Source organism: Cryptomeria japonica, chromosome 10 (assembly GCF_030272615.1).
Source record: "Cryptomeria japonica chromosome 10, Sugi_1.0, whole genome shotgun sequence".
Lineage (NCBI taxonomy): Eukaryota > Viridiplantae > Streptophyta > Pinopsida > Cupressales > Cupressaceae > Cryptomeria > Cryptomeria japonica.
In genome coordinates, this window is record NC_081414.1 from 90,650,473 (window position 1) to 90,665,913 (window position 15,441).

The 15,441-nt window shown below is 37.0% G+C and overlaps 1 protein-coding gene across 1 annotated transcript; it reads right to left on the minus strand.

Annotated features, from left to right (window-relative positions):
• Window positions 1-3,766: 3,766 nt before the first annotated feature.
• Window positions 3,767-4,459, minus strand: LOC131858781 (uncharacterized). Its single transcript, XM_059212231.1, has one exon. It carries the CDS (start codon window positions 4,457-4,459, stop codon window positions 3,767-3,769), a length of 693 nt encoding a protein of 230 aa, XP_059068214.1.
• Window positions 4,460-15,441: the final 10,982 nt, after the last annotated feature.

The following is a 15,441-nucleotide window of genomic DNA, read 5'->3' on the forward strand; positions in this document are numbered from 1 at the left end:
AGAACATCATTGATAGGGTTTCTAGGTGCTTTTATAGGCTATTCTCAAGGGAGGAGGGAAGATAGTAGGGAACAAAGATAACTTTACCATGGGGGAAATGATTTTAAATAGTGAAATGGTAGGAGAAGAGGCTTTCATACCTGCCATCAAGGGTGATATATCTCATTATAAACTCAGCCATATCAGCCCATGGGGCCATGAGGTCTTTCCTATTGTAGCTGCCATCGACCATCTTGGTGACTCTGGAGTGCTCCTTGTCTTTGTCAAAGAAGCTCGATAAGTCCTCCTCCCCAGTTTTTCTGTCCTTGTAAAACCTTCTTCCAATCGTAGCCAGACCAGTGACCGTCCCCATGAGAGCTTGATTAATCTGATATTGAACACATAAGCCCCAAGACTCCCTTTTTCCCATCCGTTAACAAAGGCCTCCGTAATTAGAGGAGAGGGGCCATCAAGCCTATCCAGGTAGGGGACGAGACCACCATCAACAACTTCCTGCAAGACATCTTTATTCTTTTTCCACTTCTCGCAAATAGAGGGTTGTTGCCTATTCTTATCCCCTCCCATTATGCCCCTAGTCGCCAGATAATAGGAGGCCACTATCACCAACCAGTCGTAGAAAATGAGCCACGCCCAAAGGATATCAAAACAGTAGCAGAAAAGAAACACAATGAGATAGGAAAACCAGTCGTCGAGGAGGTTTCTCGATTTTTGATTAGGGAAAACCAGAAAGAGTTGTTTTCCTATCAACTCAGTCATGTCATGATGAGGGATCATTGATGATGCAGTAATCGTTGCGTGCCAGATCTCACTGATTATTGGGGAAAGAATCCCTGCTACTCCACCAGTTGGTTGCCACGTATTCCACTGCTAGATTGGCTAGTAGATCCGCTGCCTTATTTCCTTCCCAATATATGTGCGATATTTTTAAATCTGTCAGATCATTAATTATATTTTGGCAATCCTTGATCAGGCTGGCAATCGTCCAGCTAGGATCCGTGCGACCACTCAAGTAGTTGACAGTGTTTAGCAAGTCAAACTCCAGCCAAACTTTAGTAAACCCCACTTTTTTAGCCATGTGTGGCCCAATGTGGGCAGCACTGGCTTCCGCGTAATGGTTAGTCTGGGTGCCTAGGGGGAGCGCCACTACGGAAACCAGCAAACCAGAGTGATTCCTAGCCACTCCCCCGCATCCGGCCAACCCAGGATTTCCTTTAGCCACCCCATCCACTTTGATTTTGATCCAACCCATAGGGGGAGGATGCAAAACAACAATTTGTGTGCACTTCTTTGTTTTGTGGACAACGTTGGTAATGCTACATTCAATTTACCACCGATTGATAGTATCCCAATCCTCCTGGAGGGTAGGAATGGGAGATTCATTCTTTCTATTGGGGCAGGTGTGGAGAAAGTTCTCTTTGATAGAATTGTGTATTCTAACAGCCACAATAGAAGGAGGAGAATCCAAGTCCCTAAAAACTCTATTACTTTTTTCTATCCAGATGCCCCATGCAATATGAGGAAGAGAAAGATTCCAAAGAACATCTAAGGTTTGATTATCAGAAGGGAATTTCAATTCAAACCATATTCACTGAGTAGAAATAGGGAAGACCTAGGCAATATTCCAAATGTTAAGGAAGTGATTCTAGATATCTTTGGTATAGGCGCAATGCAGCAGAAGATGGCCAGTATTTTCCTCTGCCTCTTTATAGAGAAAACATCTGTTAGAGGGAGGAATACCTCTGCTGCAAATATTATCGATGGTATAGATCTTCCTCTGCATAAACAATCAAAAGAATATGTTAATTTTAGGAATTAGGAGCTTGTTCCAGATACCTGTCGAAAAGGGGGGAGAAGGATCTAGAGGTGAACTTATAGGCATCAACAACTTTGAACTTCCAAAAAGAGGAGAAATTCCAGAACACTTAATCCACCCCTTGAGAGTGGGGGATGTGGATGCAATTTAACCAAGGTTGCATAGGTCTCAGTTCAATATCAATAGAAGAGAGGTCCAACCATTCTCCATTTCTAATGTAATCAGCCACCCAGGTGCCAATTTTTGTGAGGCATAATTCTTTGTAGGGGTAGCCCAAACAGAGTCCGATAGAGGGTCCTGACTGATCCACTAGTCATCCCAAAACCTGATTTGGGTACCATTACGTAGCATCCATCTGCAACCATGCAAGATAACTTTGGAGGAGCCAAAGAAATTGCTCCAGAAATCTGAAACCCCGTTGGGGAGCTCATAAGTTTCCAGAGTGTTTTGGATATCAGGGATGTGGTACTTAAGTTTGAATATATCAGTCCATTCATTAGTCTCCTTAAGACATCTCCATAACTGCTTATACATAAGAGCTTTGTTAAAGTCTCTCAAATTCCGGATATCCAGGCTCCCATGAGTTTTGGCAAGATGACTTGATTCCAGGCCACAAGGTGTAATCTATTTTTCGATTCAATTCCTGTCCTTTTTTTTTTGAATTCTTTCCAATTTATCTGCAATTTTGGCTGGGATTTTGAAAAGACTCATATCATACACTAGAAGGCACCGAGGAGAGGCTTTGAGTAGTTGGAGCTTGCCCGCTTGGCTTATCAAGGTGCCTTTCCATCCAACTAGTTTGTTCTGGAATTTGTCTATAAGATTCACCCAAAAAGAGTCAGGTTTCGGGCCCTGGCAGAGGGGAAGGCCCAGATAGGAATCAGGCAAGGTTCCAATTTTGCAACCAATAATCAAGGCAATTTTATCTTTCTTGTGCTCGGGGGTGTTAAAGAAGAAGATGGAGCTTTTAGCTAGGCTAATTTTTTGCCTCGAACAATGTTCATATATATTCAGAGTTGTTTTCAAATTTTTGGCTTCTTTGATTGAACCTCCCCCCATCAACAGAGTGTCATCGACAAATTGTTGATGAGAGCAAGTGGGGGCCTGAGAGGAGAGCCAATGTCCCATAATATTGCCCTTTTTGACCTCCCTCTGAATTATTCTGCTAAAAGCCTTGCTCATGAGAATGAAAATTAAACGGGATAGAGGATCCCCTTGTCGAATGCCCCTAGGCCCAGAGAAAAAATCGAAGGTAGATCTATTAATCAACACAGAGAATTTAGGGGTGGAAACAAATTGCTCCATAATCTGGATGAAGATATCTCCGAAGCCAAAGGCCCTGAGGATTTTGAGAAGAAAATACAAATTAAATCTATCAAAAGCTTTCACTACGTTAAGTTTCAGGAGAAAACCCAGTTTTTTATCAATACAAAGGGAGTGGATGTTCTCATGAACCACAATAGCAGAATCCAGGATCTGCCTCCTGGGCAGAAACCCATTTTTATGCTTAGAGATTAAAGAGGGAATTAAAAGCTTAAGCTTATGCACAAGAATCTTGGTGAAAATTTAATAAATAGAGTTTTAAAGGCTAATAGGTCTAAAATCCTGAGAAGAGCAGGCGTCGGGTTTTTTAGGGATGAGAACCAATTCACCTCCTTCAGGAGAGAGCAGGATCCAAAAAAATCTTGAGCAGCAGCGACCACATCAGAGAAGATAATATGCCAAAAGGTTTGAAAGAAAAAAAAAAAGAGGGAAGCCATCAAGTCCAGGGCCCTTGTTACCTTCAAAAGAGAAAACAACATTGCGAACTTCTTCAGGGGAGGGGATTCTCGTAAGCTCCAAGTTCATGTCCCTAGATATGATGTAGGGAATTTCTTGCAAGATTTCAAACTGAGCTGAAGGATCCAGGTGATCTTCCACAGAAAGGAGATTGGAGAAAAAATTGATGTCTTCCTAAAAGATCTCATCATGCTTATCAACCCATCTCTGTCCAATCTGAATTTTGTTTATTCTATTGGTAGCCCTGTTCTTAAGAGTCATCATATGAAAGAACTTAGTGTTTTTCTCACCGCTTTTGATCCATAAGGCTCTAGATCTTTGCTTCCAATATTCTTCTTCTTTGGAGATAATGTCATGCAATTTGGTCAAAATATCAATTTCATTATTCGAAACATCAATTTCAAACCCATAAGCTTGGATATGCTCTTGAACCTCCACAAGTTCTAGTTTGGGCTTCTCTTTAGCTTTGAAGATGTTGCCAAAAGTGGATTTATTCCAGTGTTGGATATTAGACTTAACATTGGAAAGCTTGTTGACTATTCTAAACATAGTCGTTCCCTGGTTATTAATACTCCACGATTCCAAAATTTTATCTTGGATTTTCGGGGCCATGAGCCACATTTTTTCAAATCTGAAGCGGTACGCCTTTCTGCCAAACAACGGAGAGACTGACAGGAAAATGGGAAAGTGATCTGATCCAACACAGGCTAGGGCATTGAGTTTGCAGAAAGCCAACCGAAGCCAATCTGGAGAAATAAGGCCCCTGACAAGCTTGACCTGAATAAGATCCTCCCCACTGTGTCCATTGGACCAAGTGAATTTAGCCCTAATGAGATCAAGAGCTAAAAGGCTCAATGAGTTGATCATGCCAACCAAGTCTTATCTACTATCAATAGAAATTGGCAAATCACCAGATTTTTCCAGATTAGAAAGAGGAGTATTGGAATCACCTAGAAGGATCCATTTCTCATTGGGTAAGAGAGATCTAGAAAGGCAAATGGAAGACCATAGAGATTTCCTAGCTAATCTCCCATTAGGAGCATAGATGTTGGAAATGATCCAGGAGGATCCATCCTTAAGATTAAAGAATCTAGTGGCAATGTAATTGGGAGAAGAGAGGACCACCTTACCACAAAGCAGTCTTGGATTCCAAAGGGTGGCAATACCACCAGAAGCACCATCAACATCAACATAGTGAACACCACAATCTCCAAAAATCACTAGTTTGAGTGTTTCCACTTTACTACCAGACATTTTCATTTCTTGGACAAGACAAATATTAGGCTTGTAATCTCTGACCAAATTAGAAAGTAGGTCATGCTTATGGCGGTGGTTTAATCCCCTTATATTTCAAGAGATAACCTTTATTTAGCATGAGGGGTGGATCCCATCCCCATTTCTGGTAAAGTTCTCTGGGCTCCAACAGCAATGGCAACCCGACTCTGTCTTTCTCTGTTAACTGCATTAGAAGGTCTCCCCACCCGCTTTGAATCCGATCCACAATCCTCTCTTTGTCTATTTATGGTTAGGAACCCCCCAGGAGACACGGTAATTTGGCCAATAGGGGAGTTCCTTCTTCTGTTTTTGGGCTTGACCTCAATAAAAGGAGCGGGGTCTTTAGGAGGAGGATTTTGCAAGGGGTTAGTCTCTGCATTCAACTCAAGAGAGTTATCCATATCAACAGTCAACTGAATGGGAATATCCTGGGCAGAACCAGGGGAGGTTGGGGAAACCCCATCAGAGGAAGAGGGAACCCCAACAATCTCCCCAGGGTCCGAGATGTCTAGGTCAAGGTCAGTTGGAAAGACTGGCTCAGGACAAGAGACAACCAGAACTGAGTCCGAAATAGTCGAGGGAGGCACTGCAGCTAGGGCATCCACCTTTTCCAGGGGTGACTCATTCCTATTTCTCCATTCCTTCTTACGCTTAGACGGGCACTGTCTAGCCCAGTGACCAAGTTTTTTGTAGTGGAAACACGCAAAGGAGATGGATTCGTTCTCAACTTTTTGCACCCATCTGTCGAGATTAGAGAGGAGATCTACCTTATAAGGTAGGTTAGAGGATTTTTTGATGTTAACACACAGTCTGTCATAGACTAGTTGTCTTTTTGTTGTAGTCATTTGGTCGATAGAGATCAGATCCCCGAAGCAGGCGGCAATACCTACAAAAATTTCTTCTCCCCAGAATTCCATGGGTGAACATGGCAGTCTGACCTAGATAGGGGCTTCATTGCATTCCCAGTCTTTGGGATTGAACCCTGGTTCCCATTTTTTGAGGCCCAATGAAGCTTTTCCTAGAATCTAGGAACCTCTCGCCAGAATAGATCAAAAATATTCTTCAGAAGAGAAAGAAAAGGAGAAAAAGCCACCAGCCATAGCCACAACATCGGTTTGACCTTTACCTTTCCATTTCCTCACCACCCAAGAATTGAGAACCTCAATATTAGGACGCGGGCCTATAAATTTTCCAACCAAGACCAGATGCATATGAGCCATATTCTGATCAACAATACAATCCAAAATGGTGATGGAGCAAGCACCAGAGTCCCAGTCAACCTTATGCGGTACCGACGAAATGGCGTTGCCTTTAAGCTTTGAGGAAAAAAGAGAGGCCCATTTCTTGTTGCATTCCACAAAGGGAATCTTATTATTGGGGCCCTCAACGTCCCTAGTTTTGTCGGAGGTGACAAAAAAACCATTGGCAGTATTGGTACCACCATCCCAAGTATCATTCTTGTTACCTATTAGAAATTATTTAATATAAGTTACATGAAAAGCTCACAAATTAATGCTTAATTTTTCTTATAATTTTTCTTATCCTATTACTATAATATACAAAAGAAACAATCTAAAAAATCACTATTTCATATCATTTGAAAAAATAAAAATAAATATTCAATTGCTAAAGGTGTTGATAATGAAGATTTTGCAAGAAATATAGCTTTCTATGTCCCAGTTTGGTCAAAAAGTGGTTGTGATCTTAACCTACAAAGAGTTTATTGTTGGAGAATGGTTAAACGTATAAAAAGAAGCAAAATAATAGATAACAATATTACTCAAGATATTGATTCCTCGTATTATTCAAGGGTGATTCTAAAAAATAATCATTTACCATAACCTCATGATCATTCTAAATTATTGTAAACTTCTCATGTCATCATTCTCAAGGGTAGGCACAAGAATCAAATTTATTCCCACCTACTATGGCAAGGATAAGGAAGTAGTTGGAGAAAATATCAGATACAATCATAGCATGAAGACATAAGGGATATTCAAGTATGCTACCAATACTATTAAAACATATACCCTAGGAAATCCCTTAAAGAAGGGGAATAACCAACATTTAAAATATTATTTGGGCCATATATTGAATTCTCAAATAAGCCATAATATACCACAACAATATATTGTTTGGGTTGTAGAGGAATAAGAAATGTTATATAAGCCATCGTTAACTATAAACTCCATCTCAAACCATCCTTCTCAAGCATAAGCTTAGACTTCTAACCTTAGCTTGAATTTTTCATTTCTTTCTCTAATGATTCCAAATGATCATGAGAAATAATATATATAATTCTTCAACATCCTCAATGATCCTCATTAGATGTCAATTTTAACAAGGTTCAATACTTCTTGAAATGTGTAGTCGAGTAGCTGGACAATTACTCAAATGAAACCAAAACAATAATTAAAAAATATTTTGTAGTGCCTAAATGTCTAACTCATTGGATCCAATAAGACTTCTAGTGTCTTCTTTGATTTTCATTTAAAGCTCAACTAGATGCCCACCATATATTCAAAATTATTATGGAATAGAGCTTGAAAATGATCATGGCCTATGAAGGAAGGTGTAAATCATTTGAACCAGCCCATTAAAGATGAAACTAATAGTCTAAGAATAATATTAGAGGCTGCAACATTTTAAATTATAAACTTGTAATATATTAAATGTAGTCATTAGGAGACACAAAAACTTGCCAATTAAAAGTAAAAATGCTTTTGGAATGAGAGATTCTTATTATAGCTATTATGGACTAATAAAGGCATCAACTATAAAGGATCAATTCCAAGGATTAGCCATAACATTTGTTTATAAATCAAAAATAATATAAATATGTAATAGTCATGATATTGTAAAATTGAGAATATGTTTCCCTATGATTATCTACAAGACTCACAAAATATTGAACGAAAATGAAGTTAGAGGAATTAAATTCGTATTCCACAAAATGAACCAAAAATTGTCATACCTGGATATTGCATTCACATCTATTCGTTTTTTAAAAGTGCTAAATACCCATTCCATATAGAAACCATATTCGCATATTTAAACACAAGCATGGACATGCAATACAATGGAGAAGTGGGAAGAAGTAGGTTTCTATGGATGGGGAGAAAGATGAGTAATACACATATGGAAATAACTTTCTTGCTTAGTATGAATAGAATAGCAATTGGATCTTTGATTGGAAGCTTGCAATTTAGTGTGCACAAGGAAGCCTTTGCTTTCCTCTCTTGTCATCGTGTTCAACCTTGGAGTCATAAGGAGTTGAGTCAGTGAAGACTATAAGGGTTTCCACACGCACTAGAAAGGTAGGGTTTGCATAAAGGATTTATTCTCCTCCTTGGCCTCTTGTATGCGGATTAGATACAAAATTTATGGAAGAAACAAATCAACTGATATCTTCTCATCCTTAATTAGATGTGGAGTTGCCCACAATTCGAATTTGATGAAGAGGTTTCCATGCCTTCAACAAGGGATTTGCCTTTTAGAATCCATAACTCGCATTTAATTAAAGACTTGTCCTAATGTTAAGGTTTTTGGAAAAAGATTCACAAAGAGTTAGTTATTGTCATCCTCTAACTTCTATAAGAGGTTGGGGTTGAAAATATGTTATGAATGGCAACACCACCATTAGAATGCACCATAAACTATATACCACAATAAATCTAAAATTTTAAATGAGGTACAAGATATCTCATGTAACATAATGTTTTCAGAAACATTTCACTTTTAATTAAACACCAATGAAGGCTGGAAATGGATGTGAAAAGATCAAAACAATCTCTCTTAGAGAAAAATCAAATTTAAAGTTCTAATTAAAAAACAAATTAACAAATTAAATTAACAAGCCTGTCTATTGCATGGGGAATGGCCATTGATGTCGAGCTTAACAAATTAACATTATATCATTGAAAAATAAAAAATAAAAAACTAGCCACCAGTCACGTTTTCAGGCTCCTACCCAATACTCACTAACAGCGATCATTTAAATGTAACCTGTCACAGCTTTTGAAAACTATATCGTTTAATAATAACGTTTCTATAAATAACATACAGCACCTTTGACATTTAGGTATTTCCCCATTTATTCAATGAGCTCACATATCTCATTTATGCTGATTCATTTGCACAGTTGCTCATGCAAAAGTATTGGCAAAATTTAGCATCCCCTTTAGTAGATAGAGGATGAAATATTTATGAATCACAAAATGACAATTTTGTCCATAATAAATATTATCTCATGTAACATGATGTTTTCGGAAATGTTTCACTTTTAATTAAACTCGAAGGAAGGTTGGAAATGGATGTCAAAAGATCAAAACATTCTCTTTTATAGAAAATTCCAATTTAAAGCTCTAGTTTAAAAAAAAAAAAATCATTTAGAGGTATCAGAAATACATTTTACTGCTCCCAAAATGAAATTCAAAATTCGTTGTAGAACAAACTTATTTCATTCTTTTTTCAATGAGATCAATATCACAACTACTAATCTTTATCATTATAATGCATATTGTTCTCCTCTCTTAAATATCTTCATCAATAGATGAGTGTATTTGATGATATATCTTCATCAATAGATGAGTGTATTTGATATATTAAAAACCTCCTCTATTACGGTGCAGAATAAATAAATCGAAGGTTCACTCCAGTTCTTCTTCTCTTTCAAAATCAAGAATAATTGAACGATAAACTTGTTCACTTTGAAACAGTATTTCGTAAAGTGAAGCTCATCACATACAATAAAATCAGGAATAAGACTCTGAAACTACACAACGATCAACAATAACCCTATTTGGCTCATCAATGAGCTTGGCCTGTTGGTTTGCATAAGTATAGAGAAGCCATTCTTTTCTTTGAAGGCCTGCGCTCTGGGAAGTTCCCTGCCAATAAACGCATTGGGTGGAGAAGAGACTCTGGTGTCCTGTTCTTGCTTCCTATTTTTCGTTTTCTTTTTTCTTCTTCTGCAAATGAGTGATGAGTGATAATGGAAGGCCTTGCAATGCAAGTGGACCTGACTGGAGGATACCATGACGCAGGGGACAGTGTTAAGTTTGGAGCCATTTGGGGATCCAAATTTAACATTGTCTCCTGCCTCATTTTAACCCCTGTCAAGTCCACCTGCATTGCAAGGCCTTTCATTACCTGTCATCACATTAAGTTTGGATTTCCAATGGCCTTCACAACCACAATGGCCTTCGAACAAGTGAAGCCTATGAGATAGAGCAGGATATACTGGAGAAACTTATAAATGGAACAAGTAAGTGAAAATTACTCAAAGTAGAAGATAGTGGGTAGGTAGGGAAAATGATGGTTTCTAACAAGTTGTCCAATAGTTAAGAAGGGTAGGTAAGAGAATAATTGTTTTATTTTTAAGGCACATTATTTTCAAATAATTGTTTAGGGTATTTAAGATTTTCAAAAAACTTATTTATATAATTTCCCACTAAATTTATGTCCTGTAGAAAACAAGTGATGCAATGGTTAACAAGGATAGGTAAAATGAATATTATTTTATTTTTAAAGCGAACCAAAAGTATAAATTTTCAATGACTTGCACATCTCCTCATCGAATGGTTTTATAGGGTAGTTAAGATTTTCCAAGATTTGTTTCTACAATTTTCCACTAAAATTATGTACCCTCGCAAACAAGTGATCCAATGGTTAACAAGGGTAGGTAAAATAAATATTGTCTTCTCTTTAAGCAAATAATTAATTGTCTTAAAAAAATTGGATCTTATGGATGGATTTCACAAATCCACTATCTAAATTTTCTCTTGAAATTAACCACTCACTATCCTAGGAATGGAACATTGACAAGATTTAAATTAATATAGTTTTATTTTTCACTAAAGTACTCTCTATATTTATGTCTTATATATCTTGTAATTTTTCATTAGATTAAAATCAATATAATATAATAATAATAATAATTAATAATATATTAAATTTAATTAAATAGTGTTATGGTCATGTAATTTAACTATATAAATATTTGATAATAAAATTACATTATTAATATAATAATAAAAATATTATAATATTTAGAATAACAATACTTTCATTATTATAATATTAAAAAAATTATTCTAGTTAGGTTAGGATTATCCTCATGTAATTTATAATATAAATAATTTATGATAAAATAATATTATTAATATAATAAAAAAATAATATGTTATGAATATGTTAATAAAATATAATAATAATTTAATATGTATTCTAATTAAAAATAATATAATAATATAAGAATTTTCATGTTTATCTATACTACACCAACCCTACTAAGCTTAAAAAGTCTAGCCATATCTCTAATTGAACCTTAACATAACAATCAACTCAAGATTTAACTTAAACCTAACCTAACACCACTTTTAAATATAACCCTAACTTAACCATAATCCCATCTCTCATTGAATTATAAACTTAATTATAATAATATATTAAATAAATTTTAAGGATTAAATTTAATTTATATCTTGTAAAATTTTTAAAATATATATATTGCAAAAAAGATAAATTAATAACATTATTTAGTTAGGTTAGAGTTATCCTCGTGAAATTTAATAATTAAAAAAATTGTTAATAAAATAACATTATTAATAAAATTTAATAAAATTAATATAATATTTAAAATAACAATATTTTAGTTTTTGATAAAGATAAACGAGTTTTACATGAACCCGAAACCAAGAGTTTTACTGAAACTGGCCATCAGCCAACCAAACAGAAACCAATAGCAAAACAGGGGAACACCGCAGACCGAGCTCAAAAGCAAAAAGAAATAATAGGCAACAAAACAAAGCACAGAAAAACACTCAATTAAGCGAGTGCACCACCTCCTTGTTCTTCTGGATGCTAATCTTGTTGATTTCCTTCAAGTCCTCCATAATGAACCTGGAGGTACCCTTATTGCTACTCCTGCTTCTGGTCTTGGAACTAGGGCCCTTAGTTTTATTGCCACCCACAACAGAGTCTTCGCCGCCTAGATCTTTCTTTCTGTTACTGTCACCAGGATAATCACTGTCAATAGGATTGGATCTGTACTCCACCACCATGGCATTGATCTTTTCCAGCCCCTCCATACTATTTCTCATGGCCTCCTTGCTTATGTCAACCAAATCATTAAGGTTGTTCTTGATCTCCTCCATAGACTGCTCAACCTTCTCAATTCTTTGCTCATGATTACATTTCATAACCTCCACACCATGGTAAAGCTTCTAGTTCATGACTTTGATCTTCTTCATTTTGTTAGGCTCAGGCGAATCAGTGAAGATATCAATTATCTCCTTAATCCCCTCTTTGAGGGTATCAATCTCCTTCCCCACCCACTTCCAGTAGTTCTCATGGCTTCTAGTCGCTTCCATCACCAAATTCATCAGAGTACTTTACTTCTGTAAGCCACTATCCACATCTTTAGGCCGAGTCCCCTGCTTCTCCTTCAGGACATGAAGAGGAATGCCCAATTTGATTTCCTGGTCCAAGGTCTTGGGACCATAGTCTTTAGAAACCAATTTCTTCTTTTTGGAATAAGGCTCAGTTTGAGAGACCAACTTTCTAGTCGATTTATATTTACTTGCAGCCCTTCAGGGGGGGTTATTGCTGCTATGGGTTCCAGGAGTGACCAACATCTCACCCTCTTCAACCGGCTTGTAATCAGGGTCAATAAGAGGTTTGGTGCTCCCGCTATCCTCCATCTCAAAATCCGTATCACAAACATCTTGAACATTAGTAATAGGGATTTAGCTTTTCTTAGCGAGAGAGGGCACAAATTCATGGGCTTTGGCATACTCCATAATGAGCACAATAAGCCCTTCATGGAGGACCGGATTATTCGGATTCTCAGCATATTTTTCTATACTATTCTCCAAAGAAGAAACTATATAGAAAGGAATCGAAATAACTTTGCCGTGCCTAAAGTGATTTAAGATGGTAAAATGATAATATATATCATATATATTTTCACTCCAAATTTGAATGATACCCACAACCTTAGGATTGTTTGCATGTTTCACTAGGAAAGATATGTATGTAACATAGTTAGTGTGCATTTCTATGTGATAACAAGACTCACACAAAATAACCACTATTAGGTAACCATACAATGTCTACTAGGGAAAGCTCGGGAAGGTTCAAGTTTAACTTGATTTTTATTTAATATTGATGTTCATATCTACATGCATGAAAAATGATTGGTTTTATTCATTAGAAATAGTTTAACGAAGGTGGTAAATGGTAGGGATCATAATCAGTTATAAGGGATAAGTGGCTCCAATACCACCTTGAAACATAAAATGTTTGATTTTTTATTCATTGATGAAACACAAATATTTCAAATAGAGAAAATACTATTGATATATATCATGGGCTATAATTGTAATAATCAATCACTTGCAATAGAACTACAATAACCAGCTATTTAAACAATGTAATAAAATAATGCTCCATTGATAATCTATGAATTTCAACTTAGTTTGGATTATTGTCTAATAATTTGGGAATCTATGATTCAAGAATTCAAAGAGATTGTATTCTAACTCAATGCTACACCCTTTTAAGGGTTAAAAGACAAGCAGATGGCACTCCACCTAATTCAAGATTTATTTCATCAAAGAAATGTCTTGTCAAGACAATGTATCTATTATGTGCAATCAACATGTTTTGTTTGTGTGATGTAAATCTTAAGAGCCTAGGGTCCCTTGGAAAGGTGAAATTTGATGTTTTAGGGGTGTACATTAACAAGAACAACATAATAAGGATGGAATGCTAGCATAACCCAATATTGCGTTGTTTAGTTTTGTCACTGGTTTAGTTAGTTATCCATGTTATACGTAGTTAGAAATTACTATACACTGTATAAATATTGTTGGTATCATTCAATAGGACCATAAAATTTGTCATTTCTCTTTTACTAACATGAATTTTTCCAAATTATTGTTTTCATTAAGGATAAACGGGATTAACAAGGACTCGAAACCTAAATTTTTACAACAGCCAGCCAACAGCCAATCCGACAAGAAACAACAACAAAATAGGGGATCAACCCCGAACAAAAATAAAGACAAAAAATGCAGACAAACAAGCTAAAGCAAAAAAAATCTCAGTTGAGCGAGAGCTCCAGATCCTTGTATTTTTGGATGGAAAACCTGTTGATTTCCTCAAGTTCTTCCATGATGAATCTGGAGGTACCCTTTTTGTTGCTTCTACTCCTGGTTCTCGAACTGGGTCCAGTGGTTTTGTTGTCTCTAGCAGTCACATTATCTCCTTCAAGTTCTTTCACTGGGTCACTATGGAAGGATCTACAATCAACAACCATCTCGTTAATCTTTTCAAGCCCCTCAATGTTGTTGTTCGTGGCTTCTTTACTAATGTCGACCAGATTCTTAAGATTTTTCTTAATCTCAGCCATGGATTGTTCCACCTTATCAATTCTCTGTTGATTGTTACATTTTATTATCTCAACATTCTGTGAGAATTTTTGAGTCATGATCATGAGCTTTTCCAGCTTGCTGGGTTCAGGGGAAGCAGTGAAAATGTCAATAATTTATTTACCCTTGTCTTGAGGGAGTCGATTTCGCACTCAACCCACTCCCAGTCGTGCTCCTAGATTTTGGTGGCTTCCATGACAAGATTCATCATAATACCATCTTTCCAATGTTTATCTTTCTAGGGATGTCCAGTTTAATCCCTTGGTCCGTAATCTTTGGGCTGTGATCCTTCGCCACTAGCTTTTTCTTTTTGGTGAGGGGTTCGGCCTTGGAGATCAGCTTGTTGTTGGTTTTGTATTTACTAGCTAACCATCTGGGAGGGTTCTTGTTGTTGACCATCTCAGGAGTGACCATATTTTCCTTTTCATCTGCAGGTTCATATTCAGGGTCATCAACAAGAACCCCACTATCATCTTGGTCCATCTCCAAGTCAGAGACCTCTTGGACATCCATCTGCGGACCAAACTCAATGCATCCAGTGGCAAATTTCAAGGGATTTGGCGTGTTCCATGATAAGGACGATAAGTCCTTCATGAAGAACATCATTGATAGGGTTTCTAGGTGCTTTTATAGGCTATTCTCAAGGGAGGAGGGAAGATAGTAGGGAACAAAGATAACTTTACCATGGGGGAAATGATTTTAAATAGTGAAATGGTAGGAGAAGAGGCTTTCATACCTGCCATCAAGGGTGATATATCTCATTATAAACTCAGCCATATCAGCCCATGGGGCCATGAGGTCTTTCCTATTGTAGCTGCCATCGACCATCTTGGTGACTCTGGAGTGCTCCTTGTCTTTGTCAAAGAAGCTCGATAAGTCCTCCTCCCCAGTTTTTCTATCCTTGTAAAACCTTCTTCCAATCGTAGCCAGACCAGTGACCGTCCCCATGAGAGTTTGATTAATCTGATATTCAACACCATAAGTCCCAAGACTCCCTTTTTTCCATCCGTTAACAAAGGCCTCCGTAATTAGAGGAGAGGGGCCATCAAGCCTATCCAGGTAGGGGACGAGACCACCATCAACAACTTCCTGTAAGACATCTTTATTCTTTTTCCACTTCTCGCAAATAGAGGGTTGTTG

What these genes read in the sequence shown, in the direction of transcription:
- LOC131858781 (XM_059212231.1), bottom strand. Translation starts at nt 4,459, where the DNA reads ATGATCAACTCATTGAGCCTTTTAGCTCTTGATCTCATTAGGGCTAAA.